The sequence below is a fragment of the Xenopus laevis genome, chromosome 3L, assembly GCF_017654675.1.
Source record: "Xenopus laevis strain J_2021 chromosome 3L, Xenopus_laevis_v10.1, whole genome shotgun sequence".
In the NCBI taxonomy this organism is placed as follows: domain Eukaryota; kingdom Metazoa; phylum Chordata; class Amphibia; order Anura; family Pipidae; genus Xenopus; species Xenopus laevis.
The window spans coordinates 62,883,429-62,903,860 of record NC_054375.1 but is presented as its reverse complement, the minus strand read 5'-3'; the positions used below and the strand labels follow the sequence as shown (position 1 = coordinate 62,903,860).

The window sequence follows — 20,432 nt, the reverse complement described above, 5'->3', positions numbered from 1 at the left end:
AGCAAGGATCAACGGGCTCCGACGGTTTGGAAAATTAAACCTTCCCAATTGATATCGATCGGGAAGACCCGTCGGAAGCCCCGATACACGGGCAGATAAGCTGCCAAAGTGGTCTAAAGGACTGATATCGGCAGCTTTGATCTGCCCGCATATGGCCACTATTAGCCATGTAAGGATTGGATATTATGAGAAACCCAATGTTTAGCCTGCCAAATACACAGTCCCTGTGAGGCTTACATCTGCTTTGTGGTACAAAAACAAGGTCTCAACAGACAAACTATATGGTTCATATTTGAACCACAAAGTAAAGGGTATGTTATAAATGATTTGTATCCCTCTATAAAGTGCCCAAAGTATTTCTGTGCTGCTTTTACTTCTCCAATACTCACACAGAGCTTATAGCATTTTTTCTTCTACACTGCAGGATGATGGGTTGAGAACTCTGCATGGCTAGAATCAAAGGACCTTAATGCTGTTGCTCAACCATAGATCTTGTTGGGCTACCAGTTCCAGGATACTCCAACATATATATCATCAAGCCCCAATGTATGATCAGAGGTCTAGTTTAGTAGCATCAGGATTGTTTTCCTAAAACAACATAACTTAAGAATCTTTTCTCCAGCCATCCAGGGTCTGCCACCCAATTAATACAAGAGAGTCCTGGTTAATCTCACCCCTCAACAGGGTCAGCTTCAGCATACTGGATAGTTAGTGGTGCTCTGAAGGAATGTACTCTGCCCTGAGCTCTACTACACTAACTCTAATTGATCGAGTTTTCTAGCAAAACCCACTAAAAATCTCAAACATCATGAAAGCTATTAACATCTTAAAATGGTTCAAGGGACATCTGCCATTGACTTCTACATGACCTAGGCAGGTTTAAGCTGGAGTATTTTCAGATTTAAGCTATTTCCAGCTTTGAGTATAATAAAAATATAGAAATTAAAAAAATTTGCGCTAAATACAACTTTACCTTTAATAAATCTGCCCCTTAGGGGTCGAGTTGTGTTTTCCCAAAAAAATTGAGTTTTTCAAGGGTAGTTCGTCAAAAACTCAAATTTTCAGGTTAAAAACAAACTTGAATTTTTCAGCGTTAAAAAAAGCATACATTTTTCGGGTTTTTGTAAAAAAAAACTTCAATTTGAGTTTTCGGGTTTTTCACTCTGAATACACTGATTCTATTTTTTTTTTATTCAAGTTTTTTCTTAAATCGCAAAATTGTGGTTGTGGTTTCATACCAGGTATAAAAAAACTCACAAACCTCTAAAACTTGACCTTTGACAAACCTGCCCCTTAAAGTACAACAACCCTCTCCCCATTCTCACAAGCAGGGCCGGATTTACATAGCGGACGCCCCTAGGCCCAATGCTGTTTGTCGCCCCAGTTCCCTCCCATTCATTCATGCACATGCTCAAATTTTCATCATTGTATCCAGAGCACTGGGGAATTTTTTTTTTAAAAAACCATCATATCTCCTGTGCTTCAGCAGAACTCCCAAATCAGTGTGGATGTGGTTGGGCTGTATGCCACCCCCTAAAATTCTGCCACCCTAGGCCTTTGTGGCCTTTCCAGAAATCCCCTTTCTGTGCAAATACCCCATAATTACCATGTTCATTTTACAAAATTTGGCAGGTTATGAAAGTTTAAAAATAATTCTCCTTATCTAAACTGTTTTTTTGTGTCTCAAAATTGTTACAAAGTATCTTATTTGCTCCTGTTAGTTGTTCTGTGCTCTCTGCTAAAAGCCATTTAAGTTAGAAACTTTGTTTCTTTTTCTGGCTGTTCAGTGCAGAGAAAATAATGACTTTCCAGTACAAATGAGGGACTGCAGGTGGAGCTGTCAAAAGAGGGACTGTCCCTCCAAAAAAGGGACAGTTGGGAGGTATGTATTGCCAACTGGCCTGGCTGGTAAAAATAATACATGATCGTAATGTTATTAAAATGTAAATATAATAAATAGGTACAGACAAAGTGGCAACACTGACTATGTGGTCTGCATTTGACAGGATTCATTTATATTGCAGTACAAACAAGTGCCCTGGAGGTTGGCTAGGGGGCGCTGTTGGAGCAGGCTGCAGCTGTTTGACAGAACAGAAGGTTTGGATTGTAAACATTGTCGTTGGTTTGAATGATCGAGAAGAAAAGACATTCCCCTTTTCTATGCGCTTCCCCTTTGAATCCAATACAATAAGAAAGTAAGAGGCAGAAGCCTTCCCAGCCTCTGTTCCGTCCCGGTATTCGGTCGTTCATTTTGGTTGGTGGCTGCACAGAGATATCTGCCCGCGGGGCCCTGGCGCAGACATGTTCAGGAGGATTTTACAGCTGGTGAGCAAGAGAGGGTAAAGCTGGGAAGTCAACACGTGAATGACACTGGCCAGTGATGTGAGTGTGTGTTGGCGAGTGGGGCCCGCACGATCAGCCTGTACTGCTTTTAATGCTTCTGCGCTGATTTACAACCTGTGCCTGTCAGGCTGTTGAACATTTCTACTGTACAGGTTGATTTATTATTATGAGTGATTTGTAGGGGAATGGCTGTAGTGTACACTGGGCATGGGGTGGCAGCTGTGGGCATCAAAGGGTTATCAATAAAGCGCTGAGAAACGCAGCAGTCTGGCCCTCCCTTTCTTCGTCGCATGTCAAATCAGCCTGAGGCGGATCTATGGCTCAGGGCAAGTGGATTGGACCGCGCCACTTACCGTAGTGCCACTGGCACACTGTTATTCAGAGCAGGCGCCCATTCAGCCTGTCACAGTTCCTGCTCTCTACTCACAGGTCACAGCACCAACGGGAGACAGAGCAGCTGCATTCCCTCCTCCCTTCTCGCCCCCTCCCTCCTCTCATTCTCTTGCTTCACAGCCAGGCACATGCCACAGAATACTGCATGCCAACCACACACTGGGGCCACAGTGTCACTCTTCCATCTTGCAGCAGCTGGGTAAGACTCATCATTTTTTAACTGAATTGCAAGAAATTGTTTATACTATACTTTGTACTTCTTCTCGTGCGCCGTTCAAAAATGGACTTTGTGTACATAATGATTGACATGTGCACCCCTTCCACTTCTGTATAGTTGTGCATCTGTCCTGCATCTACTGATGAATAGTGCACAATTGTGCTCACTGACTAGGTAACCCTGGAATTACTGCCACCCCGTATGGTATGGCGACTTCTTCTTCGGGGAGATAATCTCCCCGAACTGCCTTCCGCCTGCTATAATGAGAAATCGCCTGCGGCAATGCACTTGCGGCGTTTCGATTTCCAAAGTTGCCTCACGAGGAAACGTCGGGCGTCTTCGGAAATCGAAGCGCCGCGAGTGCATTGCTGCAGCCGATTTTTCATTTTAGCAGGGGGTAGGCAGTAATGGGGAGATTGCCGCTCCGGAGAAGAGGCGATTAGAGGCGACTAAATCTCCCTAAATCTGCCCGTGTGCCCCTGCCCTAAGGTTCCTGCTGTCAATAGCAGCAAGAGCCATACTTTTGGCACGTGCTGTAATTTTGTCAACATAGTTTTGAAGTCACTTGAATGGGTGGTTACATCTGTTACAGGATGTAATCTAGTGGCCAACTACTTCATTACAAAAATATTTTCTTTATATGACCACCTGGTACTGACATATAAGATATTTCTCAATACATTTATTGCTGTAGTAAATAAATTTGGTGCCCTTTTAGCAGAAACTCAAACTATTGCTCCCACCCATGTAATAGAACTCTTGGGTAGGGATTGGCAAATTTGTTCACCTTGTTTCGCGGCAGAAATGACGCCCATAGACTTGTATGGTGTTGTGCATCAAAAAAAAAAAAGACGCACAACAAAATCTTTTTGACGCCCATAGATTTTAATGGGTGTCGCCAACATTTCGCAGGCAGTGAATTTTTGACGTAACGGGTCAAATTCGCCCATCCCTACTCTTGGGTGAAGAAATTGATACATGGAACATGGGATTCATTTTCCCAGGATAAACTAGTCTAATTAAAAAATGTAATTTGCAAGTGCAAAAAGATTCTACTGAAACTGTTGCAATTACTAATAGTACATGAACATTCGCTACAAGAAGGCAGGCATGCATGGGCCAACCTCACATTCCGACTAAGCTGCCAATGGGCCAAATGGACAGATACTGTATTTTATGAGGTGCCATACACAGTATAAGTGCCTTTCTATTTTCTATTGTTCCACTTGTGGGAACACAGCAGAAGAGTAGATGTGGTCCCTCTCTACTTCTGAATCTGCCAGTGTACCATATACTTGTAGCTATGGTGAATTAGCAGTGAACCTTTTAAATGTATCCAATCCCTGAACCAACTGATATCCATAGTACATCTATATATTGGTCAGGATCAGTGGGCATCATACATGCTCAGAAAAAAATATACTAAACTTTATATATTCTTATATATTTTGCGTGTATGGCCAGCTTATGAGTCTTTAAATAAAAGACAGACATTGCCCATAGCCATGCGTTGTCTTTTATTATTGCAATTTGTTGTGCTTATGCAGTGAGTAGATGGCACATACTGTAGATATAAAACATATTTAAATGCTGCAATGGCTGAACCTTTGTAATTTCTTTTACAGATGGGGTTCATGAGTCATCATTGGGCAGAAGAAAAAGAGCAGAGAATAAAGGGAGCAATCTGGGTGGATCTCTTTCTAATATTCCAACTTATGTCCAGACTGGGACTTCTGGATGCTCTTTTTATTTCTCAGGGGGATAGTGTACTAAGCAAATGGCATCCATTTTACTGGTTATATTAAGCAGGTGTCCATGCCAAAAGTGACAATAATTCTATCCAAGTTCTTTGTTTGATCTGGTAAAGAGGTGGAGTCAGGTGCAAAGTCATAGTGCCATATCTAAATTGCCAAAGATGTGAACATCTGCAGTACCTACTGACCCATGGATTTGAAACTTCCTTTTATAGTGATGCGTAATATAGTAATGCATGGACAGCAGACCCCAGGGTTGGAAGTTCCACTATTAACAATGGAAAAGAAATTGCAGGCAGATGAGTACGTGCGTTATATATATATGGGCTATTGCCTTGTTTTTTGTACATTTACCAAACTTTACCAATTATCGCCAACTGTGTACCTTTTGATGGTTGATATGTCAACAGTAGAAAACCTCAGGAGCAAGATTTCAGTCGGTTCATTACAGATGTAGGTCATAAAAGTGATACATTCCAGGACCTATATATAGTTCTTTGGGTATGTGTCAAGGATATAAGCAGTGCCCGGCTCTTGATTTACAACTTCTGTCATTTGACAATAGTAAAATAAAGTGGTGGTATTCTAGGCATAGTAGCAGCTAAAAGGCTGGACATGCTGATGCTTATATGTTAGGGTACCTTATACATTTTTTTCTGTAGCATCTGTTCACTCTTTGTGAGAGACCATACCTATTTGAATCTTGGATGCATTTTAGGTATGGTTACTTTGTCATAGATGTGTGCATTCTATAACCTTCCAGTGTTGAAGCATAGGGGCCCCTTAGCCCTCATGTGGCATGGGAAAGTGCTTGCCTTAAAAGATGTGAGTCATGTAACCCAGAGTATAATTAGTGATAATTGACTAAGAGCAACATATTGGTTATGGTTAAGTGTAAACGTACCAGTGTTTGGTTGGCAGATTTAGTTAAATTTAGCAACAGGGTAGTAATTTTAGCAACAGGAAAACAGGAGAAGGATGCAAAGTCAGGGCCACTGTTGTCTCTATCAGGAGGTAAAAGAGTTGTCATTGTGTTGCATAATCCTAGTTGAGATTGTCTGCAGGAGGTTCTTCCCTGGATACAGTCCAAAGCAGGGAGTGATGAAAACCATTCCATCCATTGATTTGGCAGTACCAGTGCACTGCGGTGTACTCCAACCTTTGTGTGTGACGAAGTAAAGACAACCCAAAGGTCTAAGGAGGGGCAGCATATTGTCAACGCAAGATCCTACTAAAGAAAAAATAATGGAGCTCCCTACAGCAGAGTATTACTGGCAAAGAATTCCACAAATGAAATAACTCTGCCCACAACTGATAGAAGCTCCAGGGCAAGTACTGCAAGCAGTCACTCTGAGACATGACCATCCATGTTCCCACCATTACAAAGGCTGACAATCATAGTTGTTAGCAGCATGACTGTCTTAGCCAGTGCATAGAAACATAGCTTATACGCTCTCCAAAAGGATCTCTCCTTACTTCTGTAAAGGTACTGGGTGATTCAGCTGCATAGTGCTGGACCAAAATCGAACAAGCAGTTTATAGCAGTTTCCTGTTTAGCTGTTGAATTCTCTTGCTTTACACTGAGCAATAATGTGATAAAGCTGTCTATCTAAACCTGCATACACAGGTAAAGATTGAACAGGGAAGAATATTTGACGATACTTGATTATTTTAGAAAGAATAATTCAGTTTTGAATGATTATATTTCGACGGTTATTCATTTTCATGAGTTGAAGCTTATAATTTCATTATAGTTCTTCTTAAATAAACCAACTCCTAATATACTCTGATTTATTACTGAATACATTTTGCAGCAATATTCTTTCCACTGTTTCTTTGATTTTCATATCTGATTACCATGCACCAAATGATAAACCTTGCTTATGCACAGTAACACTTTTTTCTGGACAAACTGAGAAATATTTCTTTAGGCTTTTTTTATGTGATAGATAATCCCCTGGCTGTGTCTTTAGAATGACTCATTATTTTTTTCATCCCATGCCATTCCCTCTGTTTGAACTGAACATTCCACAGCAAGTAATGCCACGCCTGTCTAAATCAGTAGCCTGAATGACTAACAAGTTGTACTTTGGCTCTTGGTGACATTTGGCAAGGACTTACTAGTCGAGGGTTCATATGTTTATGTTTAGTCCTCGACATGACATGAGGTTCATTTGTAGTCTTAAAGGAGAAGGAAAGCTACTGAAGCAGTTTATTGCCAAAAGATTAGCCACAATAGTGCAAGCTATAACACTATATATTTATTCTGTATAATGATTTACCATACCCGAGTAAACGGCTCTAGAAACCCTCTCTTGTTTGTTTATGATAGCAGCTGTCATAATAGCTTGGTGTGACATCACTTCCTGCTCACTCATAGCTCTGGGCTCAGATTACAGCAGGGAGGGGAGGAAGGAGGGAGAGAGGAGCAAAACTGAGCATGCCCTAGCCCTGGAGGTTTATGCTGAAAGAAGGAAGTCTGATATAGATGCTCATGTGTACACAATAGAAGGAAAGAAATGCTGTGTTTCTTTTGACAGAGAACTCAGAGCAGCATTACTTTGAGGGTTTACTGTTGTATTAACTTATTTAATTTTAGCCTTTCCTTCTCCTTTAAGTGTTTTGAAGCATAGCTTCGGTGTATTCAAGTATAGCTCGGTAGCCTAAACGATCTTAAAATGGCACAGCAGGTTTATTTTCGGTTGTATTCACATAGACCTTTCTGATAAAGCTTACTTAATTTTAACCTTTCCTTCTTCTTTAATAATGACATTGTTCATGAGTGGGGATTTATTAGAATTTTCTGATTTTGTACTATTGGATCAAGTAGTGCAAAGCACTGAATGTTAACTTTTTGGGCAGCTTTGCTAACTTAAAACAAGTTAGCAATCCTAGCCTTCATTGAGAAATCCGTGCCGCCTGAGATTGTCCTTGAAGAGTGACGCCGCAACTTTGGTGGCAGGAAAATATTCACCAAATTTATATTCATAAAACGACCACCAACGCAATATTCAACACAACAAGCACGCACAGTGGTCACGCTTTCGCAAACACCCATCTCATTTACGAACCATCTGTCAATATTCATCTTGTCTGTAACACTTAGGACTTAATGTTGTTGTTACTATAACTATACTATAACTTTCAATTTATATTTTATTGTTGTATTGGCCTCTATTCTATAAATGTATTTTTCTACTGTACAAGTTTTTTTTTATATAAATAAAAGTATACATACTTTACATACATTTTCAGATCCATTTTTTTGAATGAGTGTGGAGATGTGCAATGATTTGTGTCATTTATGAGAACTATAAACAATGCAATTGTGTCTTTTGCATGGAACAAGGGTCACAGAATTAAACTGGCATTTTTGTAGGTTTTACAAAGTCATTTTCAATATACTTTTTATATTAGTGCATTGCTAATTGCCTTGTCTTTCATTTGTTTAAGACTCCTGGTAGAGTTGGCTCACAGAATTCTGAATCAGACTCTTCGGCCACTCCAGGAAATGCTGAAAGCTCTTCTGAGGTAAGATTTTTATCCAGGAATCACTTGGTTTACCTTATATGTTCATTGGAGCAGGGAACTTGGGAATCACCTTCAGAGGAGCACGTTGGAAATTCATTGACTGCTGTGTAACTGCTCTTCAGGGTATATTTTAACCCTGTTGTTTATACGGTTAAAGGATACTTATCAAAAAGCAACCATGATGTTTTAAAATGCGAAAAAGTGAAAAAAAATCAGTGGGTAAGTTTGATTATAGTTCAAAAGCATATATGCAAACTGGAGATCATCATTGCATACTCAATGCTCTATCTAATGTAAGGTGGTCATTAGCAGGCTTTTGGGTGATTCTTCCATGTTCTTGGTAGCAGGAAGTGTGTGAATTATCTGTTACTGAGTACACATGCCCAAGCATGATATTTAATCCACTGTTTCGCAACATATTTTATTGGAGGTCAAAGTGTTAGGCATTGATATTTGACATTGTTTACAAATACATTTTCTTTCATGATGCAACAGATCATTGGTGGAAGATTGCTTAAAGAACATGTTGCATTGCTGCCTACTCAAGTGATATATATAAAATTATGGACTATAGCAGATGCTTCCCTTCCCGTGCATTTTAAAAAAAAAAAAGCATCTACTACTTTACACCCCTAGACACAGAGATGGTGAAAACTGACCCACAGTGGCTTTTTGTTTTATTTAGTTTTTTTTGCAGTCGCTCCATTAGGTTTTTGTGTACTAACTATACAAAAATCTTAACAAATAATGCACAGTACTTTTACACCTTAATAAATATGGATTCATCTCTGAAGCACTCAGAAGCCCCAGCATCAGCAACAGTTTAGACGTGCCTTTCAGAAGCAAATACATTTTCTGAAGTTCAGAGATATTTGTGCTTTCCTAAAAGTTGTTGTTCCGCAGGGTTTCATCTGTCCAGCATGCATGAAAAAGTTTATCACTTCTAGTGAACTGGCCGATCATTACGAGGATGAGCATATGGAGTCAGAAATAAAGGAACAGAAGCCTCTTACTCAAATACCTGGTGTAACTGTGGGTTGTTTTATGTTTTCAGCTGATAATGCTTTGTGATCGAAATCCTATATTGCTTTGGCACCTTTTAGTTAAGAAAAATATTAACATCAAACTGCATTAAAGTGTAATTGCAGTATCTACAACATATCCTATATCTTGAGCATTCTGTGTCTTTGATTGGCAATGGTCTTTGTTCCCTTTCTCAAGCCTGAAATGCATATCTCCAGAAACCATATTAGACTGAAAGCACAAGTGTGCTGCAGTTGTCTGGTTGCTTAGAGATCAGAAATCAGGCCCCTCGCTTTCTGGGGCTTACTGCTGGTAATTTTTCATCGATATTCCCTTGTTTCATTGAAATGGTCCTCTCTGAAAGAACATTATTATACTCTTGCATGTTGCCTTAAATTTATTGAGTTCACTTTTGCATGACTTCCTAGCACTACAGCCATGACAATACAGACTCCCTGCCTTGCAAGGAAAATTCAGGCAACTTCCGAAACCAAAACACTGAGTATGTTTTTCCACCAGTCTTTTACTTTATTGCTGGAAGGAAAGCATTTAAGGGGATCGCCCTAAAAAATTAGTTAGAAGCTACAAAAATGCCTAATTTCAGATAAAAATGCTTAGACCATAATAAAAGCATGTGTTAAGGTGAACTATTTTGGATAATTACTGTTAAAGTGTACTTTCTGATTATAAGCAGGAATTAAATGTTCCTTATATTGCAGTGAATGTTAACTGTTTAGTTCAGAATGTTAGACTAATATGTTTTACTGCTTTTTATGAGGCGGTGAATATATAAACAAGATAATAAAGACATACGTTTACCTGCCTCTTACTTTACAAAGACAAACAAAATTTTTTATATTAAATGTATCATGTCAGTGACCGCAAGTGTCATTCATTACTCATAGCATTAAAGGAAAAGTGTTGCACTGCACTATGCATTGGCAGCTGTTCTTTACTGTTTGTTTAGGCCATTAAACAGTCCATAATTGAATGTCACAGAGGAAGCTTGTATGTCTTGTCATTCATTGGGAGCCAGTTTCATATTTAGCTTTTAATTACTAATGTGACATAACTGTTGTAAAAGCACAAAAGAAAGAAATAGCATTACCGAATAAGCTCACAGGCATGTATCACTCCCTCTATTAATTAGAATGAAAGTTCTTTGGGGCAGGGATCCTTTCCTCGTGTAGAACTAAATAGCTACAAAGTGCATTCAATAAAATCTCTACAAAATTCAGCTTTAATCATTTGACTAATTCAACCTCTTTTCCTTTAATCTTTTTCTTGCAGGGTGGTAGTTATATTTCTTATACTCATGTTGGTGGTATTTTTTACTTCTCTCCTCAACATCCTCTATTTTTTCAGACTGAACAAAAATACAGGTAAACAATAATATAGACGCTGACATTTAATTTTTACTTACAGGGTTTCATCTGTCCACTGTGTATGAAATCCCATGCAACAGCTGAAGAACTTTTTGTGCACTATGAAGCATCACATGAACCTGCCAATGACCCTGGTCAAAGAGGAGAAACCAACCTGACGCCAAATAGGTACTCATTTGTTTGATCCCAATACACATCATTCCTGACATGTGACAGTGGCTTAGATATTTGTTTTTTATATATCTGATCAGCAAAGTTACTTGAAAATAACAGCTAGCCCCTTTAAAGATAGTAAGGGTAATTTTATAATGCCCTACACCCGAAGAAGGTCTCAACCCTAAAACATGTGATTTCTCTGAATAACCAATTAGTCAATATAAGTTAAAGGCTGCTTTGTATATGGAAAAAAAATATTTTTATGTACTGTCTTTTATACAGTATAACTAGAGACACTTTTCAACTTTTTTTTATTACAGTGACCATCATTGATCTGTGCTATAGGTACTCTAAATGAAGTTTAGACAGACTGCCAACACTATGCTTGTAGCTCAACAGCTGTTTGTCTTTCTATGTTCTTTCTCTGCACTTCCTGTATAGTCGGTTAACCTTAGGGCTGCTGACTTCCTTTCAGAGAGAGCTGTTGAGCTGAAGTGTGGTATCAGAATTCAAATATGTAAAGTTATGTCTTTTGCTGTGAGTTTTTTACACCATTAATCAATAACATTTTTTACATAAATTGATATCTGATGATTGATATGTCTTATTGGATTACAGAGATGAAGTGCTCTTACTTCAGCAGGAAGTGAAAGATTTACAGACCTCTTTAAAGGTTTGAACTTTTGTATTGATTTGATGTTTTCTTACATGCCTTTCAGAATTTATATTCATAGTGCTGCTGAATATTTAATGGGTTACTTGCAGCCTTTGTCTGTCAAAGGTTGAGGGCAAGTTGCTTGACGTTAAGGCTAGGGCCACACTAGGCGGATCTCAGCCTGCAGAGAAACACAGGCAGAGAATCCTCTTCTCTGCTGCTGCTGTGCTGGTTGATAGTCTCTGCTCCAGTGCAGGCAAACGCGGTGGATATCCGAAATACGCTGCGTCTGCCTGCACCCAGGCTGAGACTTCAGGGTGCAGCAGAAGAAGTTCAGTGGGATTCTCCTCATTCATGCGATGCTAGCTAGCCAGAGACTTGCTTGTGTAGCTTTCTGCTTTGTGGTGATTTCATTACATTGAACAGGGAAAGCTTGCTGAGAAATGTTTTATCTCATTGATTACACACCCTGAGATTACAGTTTTTGAGTTTCTCTTTCCTAACACAAACCTGTGTGTATTCACACTCCAATCAATCACTGATTGATTGATCATTTCTGTTTTTTGTTTGTGCCTCTTAGGAAGAAAAATGGTTTTCCGAAGAGCTGAAGAAAGAGTTGGAAAATGTTCAAGGGCAACTGAAGCAAGTAATTCCTTTAAAATATTTGAAATTAACAAGATGAGTGAATTGGGAGGTTTATTGAACCCTTTGACTAATAACCTGTAGATAGTATACACCCTATGTCTGACTTCCACCTAGATGTCTAGGGCTAGTATAGGTAGTTTGGACCAGCCTTACATCCCACAGCATGTGGGATGTAAGCAAAGCAACATTCTGATTGCAATCTATTTGTGATCAAATGAATCTGGGTAGGCATGTTGGCCACGAATGGCTGATAAACCAAAGGATATTGAATCCCTGTTGACCTCTAATAAATCCGCTTTCTGGCTGCAGTAGCCACTAACTTCAACAACAACAGCTGTTTACATCGGAAAGAAGCAAAATAAAAAGGCAAATTGACAAATGCATTATTCAGTATTAAACACTGACATTCAAATGTTTGCAGCCATAGCATTAGCTTGATTCTAACATTGTTTAGTGGAAATATAGTAATTAAGTGCATTTTCATGAATTCTGCACGTGTGTGTATATTGAGAATGTAAAATTGCTAAAATTACTTTGCTGAACTTTGAACAGGGCGTTTCTGAGACTCGTCTACATGACATAACTAAAGGGATACTGTCATGGGGAAAAATGTTTTGTTTTTTTTTCAAATTGCAGACTTCTGTACTGAAATCCGTTTCTCAAAAGAGCAAACGGATTTTATTATATTTAATTTTGAAATCTGACATGGGGCTCGACATATTGTCAATTTCCCAGCTGCCCCGAACTTGTGCTCTGATAAACTTCAGTCACATTTTACTGTGCTGCAAGTTGGAGTGATTTCACCCCCCCTCCCAGCAGCCTAACAACAGAACAATGGGAAGGTAACCAGATAGCTGCTCCCTAACACAAGATAACAGCTGCCTGGTAGATCTAAGAACAGCACTCAATAGTAAAATCCAGGTCCCACTGTGACACATTCAGTTACATTGAGTAAGAGAAACAGCAGCCTGCCAGAAAGCAGTTCCATCCTAAAGTGCTGGCTCTTTCTGAAAGCACGTGACTTGAGATGGCTGCCTACACACCAGTATTACAACAAAAATAAACTTGCTGGTTCTGGAATTAAATTTTATATGGTAGTGTGGCTTGTTTGCAGTGTAAACAGTGTCATTTAGATATAAAAACTACATCATAAAAATCATGACAGGATCCGTAAACTAAGCTAGCATAATATATTGGTGGCAAAACAATTCTATTCTCTTTTAATGATTACATGTTTTACTAAAGCAAGTTAGACTTCCCAGTTTAATTGTGTATGCCTCGGCTGTTCTTTTTGTAAGCCACCATGATCTGAAAAAAAAAATATCTCTTAATTTTTATTTATTTCTTATTTGCCTTTAGAATTCCATTTCAGATGGGATGACCGCAATTGCAGCAACAGGTACATGATATATTAATGAAACTGTACATTTCAATATTTAATGTTAAGCTGGCCTACACATATAGTATAGAGTAAATAGTATATGATTTTCAGTACTTGTATGTAGGGTGGACTGCTATTTTTGTGCCATTTTTTTGGTTTGTTTATTGAACAGGCACCATTCTGTGCAGTGGAACCCTAGCTAGCCTCCGGATATCACAAATAAGCAATATTTAGTTTACCAGCTGCATAACTGGCTAGAGCTGCTTATGCCCAGATCTTTTCTTAGGGACAATTATAATTAGTTTTTTTTCTGTCAGGTCTTTCATAGATAGCTTTGCAATCAAAAGCAATGTGGGTCACTCCACATGGGTTATTATCACCTATAAATGAAAAATGCTTTCTTTATCATTTTTGTGTGATTACACAGGATCACTAAATGTAAATGTAGGGCTGTACAGATTCAGTGCGAACATCATAATTTTTCTTATTTTAAATTATGGTGCCATTTGTTGGTTGACCTGTGAGTTCCATTTTCCTTGTAGAGCTCCAATCTTTACAACAGAAGATAGAAGAGGCCCAAACAGAAATGTTTAATATAAAGCAAATGAAGGATTTATTTGAACAGAAAGCAGCTCAACTGGCTACTGAAGTAGTGGGTGAGTGTTCTACTCAATTTATATTGTATTATACAGTAAGAATGCTGGGTAAACGGTGACTGTATTAGGGATCAGCAAACTGCACTCTCATTCTATTATTTTCTTTTACACTTTCAATGCTTAAACCAGATTTAAAGGCAGCGTATGATGAAGAGAAAAGTAACTTGGCAGCTGCACAAGAGAAAATGAAAAGTTTAACACAGGATCTTGATTCAAAGTTACATGTGATTGGAGACTTGAATAATGAGCTGGTAAGTGCAGCATGTTAGCATTTTAGCAATAGATTTATTCTGTTTATCCGAATAGTTAATCTAACAATTAAGTCATTGTACAGTGCATCGCAAGTCCAGAATTCTGTGTTTCTTCATCTGGCAATTCCCAGTCAGATAGCAGAATGATTAGATAAGAGGCGAGTTTTGTGACATGTATCTTTCCAAATTGCACTAATACAATGGTTTTACAAACATGGCAAAACTGTCATGTTCCAGTCTTATTTTCCATCCAGCCCATTCCAATAGTTCCTTTAAAGAAATCTATACCCCCAAAATGAATACTTGAGCAACAGATAGTTTATATCAAATTAAGTGGCATATTAAAGAATCTTAGCAAACTGGTATATATTTACCGTAAGTCAATTTTGCCCCTTTTACAACTCTTGCCTTGAGCCACCATTTCGTGATGGCCATAGATCACCTGACCAGAAATATTACTAACCTAACTGTACCAGGAAGAAGTGTGGAAGCAAAAGACAGAACTCTGTCTGTTAATTGGCTCATGTGACTTCACATGTATGGTTTGTTTGTGTGCACCGTGAATCCTACGATCCCAGGGTGTGGACCTTATTTTTTAAAATGGCTTTTTTTTTTTTATTTAGGCTCATACTACTATAAAAGTATATTATTTTGAAAATGGTTTATTTACATGAGCTGTTTTATGCAATATCTTTTTCATGAGCTGATTTTTATTGAAACCTACATTGTTCAGGGGGGTATAGTTTTCATTTAATCACATTTAATCACAACTGATTGAAGAAGGGAGCTCCCAGTGCGGACAGCCATGTCCGGTCACTTACATACACATAATGAAAAGCTGCCCCGAATTGCTCACTATGTGCATGCGCATAATGGGCATGTGAGTGACTGGACATGGCTGCGAGTAGCCTAGCGCTGGCGGGGTGGCATTTTTTTTAAAAAAAACCTACTGTTATCCCCAACCGGAATGCGCACTCTATTAGCCCACACCTTTGGTTGGGGATAACATTTTTACCCAACAGGTGCCCTTTAACTAAGATACCATTCGAGTGATAAATAACCCCTTTAATGTCCACAATCTTTCTTATCACATGCCATACTTCTTTTATTGTTTTATGATCCCCTTGCAGGAAGTGTGGACCAGAGACCCAGTTGGTGAGGCGTGAATTCATAGCGGGGGCAATATCCAAAGTGCATAAGAATTACAAAAAAAATATGCCTGCATAGGTATTCCCTGGGACTGAGCAGGGTCTGTTTAAATATTCTTGGCAAAAGAGGTGCTTGGATGCTTTATTTGTATGACAAAAATGGCACGAGATAATATGCTTATGAAAAAAGCCTAAAGAAATAAGCGACCGTATAAAAGCAAAACATTTAAGAGTTACTAAGATGTGCCAAAGTTTAAAACATCAAGGGAAGTAATTTCCATATATTTTACATTTTTTTAGTATTTTAGTGTTGTTGTATCCTTTGGATCTAGATAAAGATGTGCTTATTATGTTTGGCCTGCAAAGGTGTATACAAATGTGTTTACAAATGTGTTTTCTGGCAAATCTTCTAGCCTTATGTATAGTTATAGTTTTGTTGCCTCACAGCTTCAACGGCCTGGAATTGAAGATGTTGCTGTGTTGAAGAAGGAACTTATCCAGGTCCAGACACTGATGGACAGAACAACTCTAGATGCTGAAAAAGAATCCGAGAAGCTGAAAGATGAGTGCAAACAGCTGCAGGCACAAATCTCCAACTCTGAGGTAAAGCATCCATGCTTGAAGTGAGCTCCAGAAAGCTGATCACCTAGAAACAAAACAAGCTCTGCGTACCAACTCAAACAATACTTAATCTTCAACTTAAGGAAATATTCATATCTGCTATATTTATGGTTTGACTTGTGCTGCATACATATTTGAAACACTATACTATTTAGTATTGGAATAAATAAGGTCTCTTGTCCCTAATATTTTCTGGGGACACCATAAAGTCCATTTATGCCAGATATACTTGTGTATGTTAATATGGACGGGCAAGTGGTAGGTTAACTTAGAAGATATCCTAAAATTCTGCATAAGTGTACATGACATGCCCACATTGCCTTAGGTAAATATTGGTAAACTGTATTGCCAGATGTTTTTTTATGTAGCTTCCTGGGTTCCAATAACTCCTATTGATTTATGTGACCACTATTTTTCAATTTTGTGCTGCTAGGTTACTCTCTATTAAATGCCGGGGGATGTGTAAAATATGGCAGGTAGTATCATTGTGCCCTTGTGCGTGCTTGTGAATGTTAACACAGTCAGTCTCAAGTGTGCCTTGTGTTCATCTGTCTTGTCCTGACACTGATGTGTGTGCAATGGCAGAGTGGATATTACAAATATATTAAACATGCTTCAACATGGGGCATTTCTGCAGTTCTGCTTGTATGGAAAGAATGACATACCTAGGATGTTTTTCATTTACTAAAAAGGAATGCTAAAGGCTAAGATATATTTAAGCAGAAAAATGATATGCCTTAAACTTGCCATACGTATAGTTACAAAAGTCCATCAGGTTCAACCCTTACAAATAAATCCAAGCGTGTACTAATAATATTGTAGGAAATGAAGCTGAGCCCAACTGATTTCCACATCACATCCATGGTTGGTTTTGCAACCAGGCCCTGAATTGCCAGACAGAAAAAAATATTAAATTGTAAACTTCAATGTTAGAAAAACAGTCAAAAATAAAATATTAGGAAACCGTTGGTAAACTTCAGTCTGAAAAAAACTGAACTAATACAAAAGTTTTTGGAAAGTGAACATCCCCTTCAGCACATATTTATAAAGCGCCAACATATTTACATAGAAAACCAACCAATAGCCAAGCCAATACATGAGATACATCTTACAATCCAAAAACACAATCCAACTATTGCCTGTTAATTTATATAAAAATGACATACTGTGAGAGATTTATTTTGTTGTTATGCTTTAAAAAGTATTTTCAGTTAGAAAATGAATAGAATAAGGAAACCTGTGGCTAAATTGTGCAATATGTACTATATACACAGTATCTAGGATATAAGGTCAGTGGCACAACAGTTACTGCTCTGTAGCTTCTTGTTATTCAGTGAATTCAATGAAAGCAAGTGTTTCCTTTGGAATTAGGTTAGTCAGGCACACTAATCATACTTTTTTGATGTTGTAGTCCTAAAACAGAAAGGCTTCACATAGTGAAATATCGCCGGAACTTAAGAAATGGCCCTGCGGGTCGTTTGCATTTACCGAGCTGTAGTGAAAGGAAAGACCTGTAGATTATAATATTCAGTTCTCTCACGAAGTCTCCGCCTATCCGCTTGTAAGAGATCGTAGGTTGGGGAGATGTGTAGAGATGCGAAGTGTAGCCGGCAAGCAGAGTGCACTGTCTTCTATACAAACTGCGTGTAGGGCTGTGAGCTGGTCAGGTCTCTCCTAAACTGTATTAGCTCAGCGGTACAGAGTTTATTAAAGAAAACTCAATCAGGCAGATATTAGGGAATGGTAATTAATACAAGCCTGGCAACACTTTGCATCTCTACACACCTCCGCAACCTCTTACAAGTGGATAGGGGGAGACTTCGTGAGAGAACTGTATATTATAATCTACAGGTCTTTCCTTTCACTACCGCTCGGTAAGTGCAAATGGTCCGCAGGGCCATTTCTTAAGTTTCGGCTATATTTCACTATGTAAAGCCTTTCTGTTTTAGGACTACAACATCGACTAAGAAAGATTAGATGCTCGTATTAAGCAGTGAACATTGTGAGTAGATTTCAATGCTCATAATCTAACTGTATAAGACATTCTACACTATATATTGTCTTCTTATCTAGGCTTTGGGGAAACATCACTTTCAGCAGATATCAGCGCACTGAACCCTGCATTACTTACATTATAAAAAGTGGACGAGCGGATCCACAGAAAGTATCGGTGCTTCGAATTCTACCCTACCTTAAACCTGCGCAAAGCTCAAACCTCCCCCTGCATTTTTTAGGCAGGCATACTGACTATTGTTTAGTATAAACATGGTGCTATGTAGTTTGAACCATCAAAGTATGTTCTTAGGTGCCTATTTAAGCGTTTTTAGTCTGCTATTCATAGACTTATTTGCTGTATAGAATGTGTTATTTCATTTGAGAAGTAGGCTTTAGTTCTGTGATGAATTACTGTGCAAACATTATTTATTGCTGGTCATGGGTTTCCTTTATGGCTAGCTTTGCCTGGGAGCCTGAGGTTTGAAAATGATCAGGTTTAAATCAGAGAAGATAGCTGTACCTTACACTAGAGGGTGGCTTCCTTCTTTATACCTAGTAATTACATTTTTAACAATGGTTATCCTGTTGCGGCAACAAATACTGAAATGCCTTCAGTCGGTGTGTGGCTGTTTCACACGACCAAAAATAAACCTGCTGCCATTTTAAGATCATTTAGGCTACCAAGCTATACTTGAATACACTGAAGCTATGCTTCAAAACACTTAAACAATTACTAATCAGTTAAGATTAGACATCAACAGTGAGAGGATTCATTTAGGCAATGATAAGAGTGCCAATTTGTCACTGTCTTTTCTAAAATACCAGGAACAATCTCATAAATCTTCCAATTATATTTTCTTGGGAGTCTTGACTCTCACGTTAAACTACAGCTATAACAGAGGTGATTGAGATGTTGCCCAGAATGTTACAAATTGCAGTTGTATAGCAAGGCTCACTGGGGCTCATTTATAAACACTGGGCACATTTGCACCTGGGAAGTAATAGAATATGGAGAAGCCGCACACCACACACTCCCAAAGGTTCTTATCCTGGTGCCCAGTGATAGAGGAATCGGCAGCCTCACAACAAGGGTAAGAAGAATTTCACCGGCACACAGGAATTGTAGTAGCAGGGCAAGCCCTTGCAATTTTATTATGCAGTAGTGCAACGTTTCGGGGTCACGCCCCTTTGTCAAGCTTGACAAAGGGGCGTGACCCCGAAACGTTGCACTACTGCATAATAAAATTGCAAGGGCTTGCCCTGCTACTACAATTCCTGTGTGCCGGTGAAATTCTTCTTACACCTGGGAAGTAACCCATAGCAACCAATCAGTGATTAGATTTTTAGATTGCCCACTGTTTATAAATGAGCCCCACTATGTTTTGGAGCATTCTCACTCATGAACCCTTTAAAGTAGCCTGTGGTTTGAATAGATCATGTCCCATTGAGCAGTTTAGAACTGTTGTCCCATGGAGGAGGTTAGAATAGATGTTCCAATGAATAGTTTCCATGTTCCATGAAGGAGATTAGAATAGATCTACTGAGGAGTTTAGAATTGATTTACCATTGACAACTATAGAATTAATGTTCCATGGGTGGGGGGGGTAGAATTGCAGGCTCCCTCAAAATGTTTCCAAATAGGGCCTAAGTTACAGAACCAGTGTCATCCCATATTCTTGTGTAAGTATTTTTTTTACCAGGAATTCTTGTCAGACTTCTGTATGTAAATTTAGCTGCACCTATTCTTGAGTGGGAGGGAAAAATGTACATTAATTGTGTGCAAAGCTGCATCTGTATAAGGACATAACTTGTAAAAGGAAGGTCTTTCTATTTCTTTTGGGATTTCAACTTCAGGGAATTTTTTTTTTTAATGTGACCATAAATAAACCTGGCATAGCATTACCAAATCTAAACAAGTGCTTGTTGTTTCCTAAGTCCTCTTCTTCGCTTCATGTTTAGGTGACTATTAAACAACTGAAAGCTGAACTTGCTAAAGGCCCTCAAGAAGTTGCAGTTTATGTCCAGGAATTGCAGCAACTCAAAACTGCTTTGACTGAATTAAATCAAAAACATGATGTAAGTAAGCACATTTTGGGGTATACATCTTCCTTTGCTTTTTAGAAAAGAGTATCAAAGAAAATTCGATATCTTGACTGTGGCACTTCTGTTTTTTTCATGGCATCTTAATCCATGCCCAGTAATGCACTTCATTGAATTGAAACATACATGAATTAGAAAATTCCCAATTTAGAACTCTACCTTTTTCTGCTGCCATCCA

General features: G+C 38.6%; 1 protein-coding gene across 2 annotated transcripts in view; it reads left to right on the top strand.

The window, feature by feature from the left end:
* Positions 1 to 2,107: 2,107 nt before the first annotated feature.
* Positions 2,108 to 20,432, top strand: part of eea1.L (early endosome antigen 1 L homeolog) — a 44,577-nt gene continuing 26,252 nt past the window's right edge. Inside the window, exons 1-11 of one of the 2 annotated variants that reach the window (XM_018252383.2) lie at positions 2,108 to 2,325; positions 8,161 to 8,238; positions 9,142 to 9,270; positions 10,687 to 10,814; positions 11,421 to 11,475; positions 12,038 to 12,103; positions 13,462 to 13,501; positions 14,026 to 14,139; positions 14,269 to 14,390; positions 15,986 to 16,141; positions 20,114 to 20,230. In XM_018252383.2, the coding sequence (XP_018107872.1) occupies positions 2,302 to 2,325; positions 8,161 to 8,238; positions 9,142 to 9,270; positions 10,687 to 10,814; positions 11,421 to 11,475; positions 12,038 to 12,103; positions 13,462 to 13,501; positions 14,026 to 14,139; positions 14,269 to 14,390; positions 15,986 to 16,141; positions 20,114 to 20,230 (1,029 nt within the window). In that variant the 5' untranslated portion in view covers positions 2,108 to 2,301. The remainder of the gene's footprint in view (positions 2,326 to 8,160; positions 8,239 to 9,141; positions 9,271 to 10,686; positions 10,815 to 11,420; positions 11,476 to 12,037; positions 12,104 to 13,461; positions 13,502 to 14,025; positions 14,140 to 14,268; positions 14,391 to 15,985; positions 16,142 to 20,113; positions 20,231 to 20,432) is intronic. The other variant, XM_018252384.2, reaches the window with a different exon arrangement.